Source organism: Nanorana parkeri, unplaced genomic scaffold, assembly GCF_000935625.1.
Source record: "Nanorana parkeri isolate BGI_ZX_2015 unplaced genomic scaffold, ASM93562v1 scaffold28, whole genome shotgun sequence".
Lineage (NCBI taxonomy): Eukaryota > Metazoa > Chordata > Amphibia > Anura > Dicroglossidae > Nanorana > Nanorana parkeri.
Window position 1 is genome coordinate 676,080 of NW_017306296.1, and position 5,767 is coordinate 681,846.

A 5,767-nucleotide genomic window follows, 5' to 3' on the forward strand; every position below is an offset into this window, starting at 1 on the left:
TTTTCTTTTGGACATCCTTGGTTTAGGGCTCCAGAGGCCACTCAGGGACACAAAACTAGGCATCTGAAGGCACCCGTCAGGTCAGCTTTTACACTGACTTTTCATCATGTCAACACCTTTTCATATCAAGCAAGGTTCTGCTAGAATGAAATGAGCCGTGTGTCCCCAGACACATCCACAGACATCTCTTGTGTATGAGCGCTGATTTCTCCATTGGTTATTTCCAAAATAAGCTTTCAGAACAAAATGGCTATGTTCATTCAGTAAGGTGAAATACAAATATCAGTGTGTATATATTGGAGGAATGAATGTGAACTTGTAGGTTATAATAGTATATCAGATTTTACTGTGAATTAATCATTGCTCAACAAACCGAAGTTCATGTGTGTGTATTAACTCTTGTTAGCGATATAGCTAGTTCAGCGTTATAAATTAATATAGCCTTGGTAAATATATTCAAGCCACAGCAAAATGGAGTTGGCACATACACCATTCTTCTCTACACATTCCTCATTCATAATTTATTGCCGACTACAACATAAAAAAAAAACCTGCTGCCTTATTAATGTGCCCTTTTTAATTTGCATTTATATTGAAACAAGGACAGTTTGCCCTAGAAGTCAGCAAATGCTGTGACATCTCTGCTGGGTCCATCAGACACAGGCCTAAGATTTTACTTCTTGCTCCCCTAGAATCAATTATACCCCTAATAAAATAATTGAATACCCTGTAAGCCAATAACCCTTCTCAAGACAAGTGCACCTAGGGTAAAGTGGACACTGCTGCCAAAACCCCACCGTAACCCCTACCCCTTACAAAACTGCTAGGGAATCCCACTCATCTTAGACTACATCCCAGACTAATGTGGCCTAAATGTTTACATCTACCAGGGGTCTACTCGTAAAATAATATTTGTAAAGGTCAAATCAAAGCTTCCTATATCTGTACAGACTGCATCCATGTGCAAGGTCGAGTCAGCGTGTAGCCATGTCCTGTCATAAGGATGTGCAGGCGACAGCACACAGCTATATGCAGCACTGGTCCCTCCTGGGCGCGGGCTTCTGCGTGACCGTGGACATTGTACGGCTGTGAGGTTTTAAAGTGACATTAAACCCTCAGATTGTTTAACATAAACCAATACTGTAATGTGTGCCTTACTGTAATCCATGGTAGTTTCCCTTCTCTTTGCTGCTCTTCCTTTTAAATCTGTATCTCTTCTCATGCTGGGGGAGAACTTCCCTTTGCAGCTGAGTGCCTCTTCCTGTAGTGCTGGCTCAGGTTGCAAACCTACACACAGACACCGTGTATCCATTTCAGAGACAAGGCAGTCTGCTGCAAAACAGAAGTTCTGCTCAGCATGAGAACAGATACAGATTTAAAAGGAAGAGCAGCAAAGAGAAGGGAAACAACCATGGATTACAGTAAGGCACACATTACAGTATTGTTTTATGTTAAAAAAAATCTAAGGGTTTATTGTCACTTTAAAGTGACTGTCACTTTAAAAAAAAAAATTATCTGCCAAAGAACAAGTTAAAACGTCCCGCTGCCCGCTCCTGAAATCTTCATTCTGTTGCAGATCAAAGCTGCGAGCCAGTCAGAAGACTGTGTCCCCACCTTGTGCTATGGATGAATCCCCTGACCTCTATGTTACTACTGGAAGGATGTAGGGATCGGAGGAAGAAACCACAGCATGCAGTGTGGTACACAGGCATCCGACACTCCTGAAACTGTCAAATGTCAAAGATTCAGACCAGAGGCTAAAGCTTTGTATCAGAAAGAAGTGACGAGTGCTGAAGTGGTGAGTATCCATCGTCTTTGTTTGCAGGGAACTGCTTTTACCTGATGTTTGGTGAGGCGACAGAGTCCCTTTAAATGTTCTCTTACCGAGTAAGCCCCCCTCCCCAAGTTATACTGATACCAAGGATAATGTCTGCTTACATGTTCTTCCTGTGTTTGCATGGATGTTCTTGTGGTTTTTCATTCCAATATATATTTATATTACAGAATACCCGAACTGTGAATGATGCAGATGATTGGCTGACAATTTTCATCCTGGCTCCTTCGATTGAGTAATGGAGTTTTGATGAGCCAGCAGGGCCACGCAGTTATAATTTCATTCATTCTTTGTAAATGTGGCCAGCCAAAATTCCAACCGTGTATGATCAGCTTAACCAGCTTTAAAACAATTAGTATTATTATACATACAAAAGTACAAATGTTATTTTTTACCTACTACTGATTATCACAACAAAGTTATGTTTCTGGCACAAAGTACAATACGGTTATTTACAAAAGACCTGAGGGCATTTATTTTAAAATGTCCTTGTTTTCTCTTAAATAATGTCATCAGAGCTTAAACAGGAGATATTGTAGGAAAAGGATTTACTTCACTCCACTGAGCCAACTTTAGGAAAGCAGGGGCTGATCAATCAACATGACACTATTGTTCCACAGTTACTAATTAGATTACTAATCAGGAGAACTGAGGAAATTTTAAAAAACTGACCCTTCCCCCCCTCACTGCAAGGGTTAAGTGCTCATTTTTTCTAGGGGCCCAAATAAAAACAGATATATTCACCTGATCCTTGGTCAGTGCACACTCCCTCTACTCTGGCTGTGGAATGTCCCTTGGTGTCCTAACATCTAATGCAAGTCAATGGACCTGTAATAGATGTGATGATGTCAGCCGTCCTTAGACCAACAAAGCCCACGGGAGAAGCTGCTGCAGGGACCGGTTTAGTAGCCTGGAGGGAACCGGCAGGACTGAGGATCAGGTGAGTATATTGTATTTATTCCAGCACCCAGGGGGTAGCTCCACTCCAAGGGTAAGTTTTTTAAAGTCCGTCCTTCTTTAAATAATAAAAATAGAGAAGGGATGGCTAAAGGAGGACTTATGCGGTCTACATTATAAAACAAAGAACCTAAATATTTCCCTTTCTGTTTCAAACAGCGGTGACAGCCATGTGATGTGTACAGATGGAAAGGATCACACTGAAAGCAGATCTCCCTTAAACCTCACTCTTCTAAGCTTCTTCATCAATGACTATGGAGTCTGTTTTTAGCTTGGATACGTCACACTTCATGCCATTCATAAAATGTGGAGGCAGTGTAGAGCATCCCAGACTGATCCCTAGAATGCCTCTACCCCTCCACTGCAGCTGTCTAAGGTCCATAAGTCATCATGTTCAATATAGTGTACAGGACATGAGGACGCTGAGGGACAAACCATCACTGCAGTGGAGGGGGATACAGGCTAGAGGGAGCGCTGCCTGCTCTGAGGAACAAGAGAGTATAACTTTTTTTTTACCCTAGCCAAAAACAAGCAGTTAACTCTGGGGGTGGGGGTTGGGTAGCCCCTCTGCAAGGGTTAATAACATTTCTGCCCGGAGTTCTTCTTTAAAAATTAATGTGTAAAGTGCTGAACACATTTTAAAGCACAGCGTTGTGCTTTATAGGGCCTCATTCAGACGGATGAATATAGGCGGCTAGACAGCAGTGTTCAGATGCAGCTAAGCCCTGCCTCTGGACACAGCAGCACTCTGAGCTATGGCCACCTGCAAACTGGATGATTAGCTGCATCCAGATCCGCCAGCCCTGGACACAAACTGTCTGCGTCTATGGCTGCTTGGAGCTCCTAATTGCATGTAACAGATCAGGTGATTGGTTGCATGCAAAGAGTGGTGACACTGGCCATGGATTTGCACAGGGTGCCAATTTGGTCCGCATAGTGGTACTTTTTCTGACAGAAAATATCCCAGATTCTCACCAGTGGCTGCTTGTCTGAATGACGTCTGAGTGTTTTTACAGCCTGGCATTGCCATACTGCTGCTTTATACATGAGCCCCTACGCACCAATGCCTTGGCAAGAATCATGTGACTCACCGCTGGGGTAATTTGTCATTTTTAATCAGAAATAAGGGATCTCTCTGATTTTTGAATGCCTCAGAGTGGACGAGGTTGGGAGGATTTTATGATGATGATGATGATGATACAGGCCTGCATGTCAGCTCTATGGCATGAAAATCTGCAGTCATGGCTCCCAATATATATCTGGAGGGTGATGCATTTCAGCACCCTGGGCAGCTCCCGGCGCTGAGCTCTGGGGACGATGAGCCGCCTATTGCAGTGAAAGGAGAATGACATAAGAAGGATCCATCCCAGACAGGCCACACATGCATCCCCTCACCCGAAGAGACCCCGCAGGAAGGAATGCGATGACTTCACCCTCTTCTCAGCATCCGCCATCAGCTGCACGGCCTCCCGTTCCTTCCCCGAATTGTCCATGGCCATTGTGATGAGATCTGCCCGGAACCCTGCGACCTAGAGCAAACTGAGAGCTGCCTCCTGCACCAACACACTGCCACTGACCCCAACCGGCCCCCGTCTACTAGACAGCCGGCCGCGGTGCCTGATGGGGAATGGAGTCCTAGCCGCATCGCAGAGGGCGAGGCTGAGGGCGGACATATTGACTGAGGGCACGGCGCGCCCACAGCTGTCTTAAAGTGAACCTGTCTTCACAGTCACACATAGGGTTTTCAGGGAAAGGAAATTGTGCATGCTGTTATTAGAGACTTATTTCTGACCGTACTAGTTACCTGTCATGACAGCCAGCAAACTAGCTATTTCAGGAGGAGTAAATAAAGCATAGGGTAGGGCTGCCACATGTCTGGTCTTCATTGCTTATATCAGCTTCTTTTGGGTCAATTTACATCTGTAAAAACATGTTGATGTCATGATGTCACACATTAAAGCAGAATTCATGTCCCCTTGCTGGTGTCTTATGTTACTGGTTCCCAGGAGCTCAGCAGGACGCAAGCCAGAGGGTCCCGCTTAGCTTCTGGGAACAGGTGACATCAGTGAGCTGGGCGGGAAGCCGCACCGCACAGATCGTCACAACTTGCTAAGATCTCTTAGAAACCGGGGACGCTGCCGCCTGAGGCAACTACCTCAGGCAGCCTCATTCTAGGGGCAGCTCTGGGATCTTTGGCCATCTTGATTGGCTGGGCCGGAATTATGTAACTACAACACGTGCGCAGCCCTATGTACATTCTAAAGGTTGCAAACAGGTAGGCAAGTCTGCTTTATTGTGGAAGAGATGGAGCATGTCCTCATAAGGCCCCAATGGAGCAAACATTGGACCTGCAGTTTTTTGCTAAATGCGTGGTTGTATGTTTTTAAAGCCCCATCTCCCGGAGAGTCCCAGCCATCACTTGTGCCGGAAGAGGGACCCACCTGCAGGATGGAGTGGAGTGTCTAAGGGGAGGGGGGGGCGCAGCACTGAAAAAGAGCTGAGTATTGCAGTAAAAGCTACATTCTTTATTTAAGAAAACTCTAAGCAATATGTTGGTTTTTTTTAGTAAATTAAGCAGTAATTCGGCTTTACTTGCTATGCAGAATGTCTTCTTGGGCACTTTGCTTAGCCAATTAAACCAAATTAAGTACTGGATTGAGAACGAAGCTGTAAAGTGGGGGAGGGGCTCCAAAGAGTCAGTCCCTGCTTTGAAGACTCTACAACTTCCCTAGTCTACCCCCCATCACTACTTCCCTAGTCTACTCCCATCTTTACTTGCCTAGTCTACTCCCATCTTTACTTGCCTAGTCTGTCCCCATCACTACTTCCCTAGTCTACCCCCATCATAGATTGCCTACTCTACTCCATCATTACTTCCCTAGTCTGTCCCCCATCACTACTTCCCTAGTCTGTCCCCCATCACTACTTCTCTAGTCTACCCCCATCATTACTTGCCTAATCTTCTCCAATTGCTAC

At 45.1% G+C, this 5,767-nt stretch overlaps 1 protein-coding gene across 3 annotated transcripts in view; it reads right to left on the reverse strand.

Annotated features, from left to right (window-relative positions):
• NAPB (NSF attachment protein beta) overlaps nt 1-4,487 on the reverse strand; it is a 17,862-nt gene extending 13,375 nt beyond the window's left edge. Inside the window, exon 1 of one of the 3 annotated variants that reach the window (XM_018566868.1) lies at nt 4,187-4,487. In XM_018566868.1, coding sequence (XP_018422370.1) covers nt 4,187-4,290 — 104 coding nt within the window. In that variant the 5' untranslated portion in view covers nt 4,291-4,487. The remainder of the gene's footprint in view (nt 1-4,186) is intronic. The other 2 variants (XM_018566860.1, XM_018566853.1) reach the window with 2 other exon arrangements.
• Between the last annotated feature and the right edge of the window lie 1,280 nt (nt 4,488-5,767).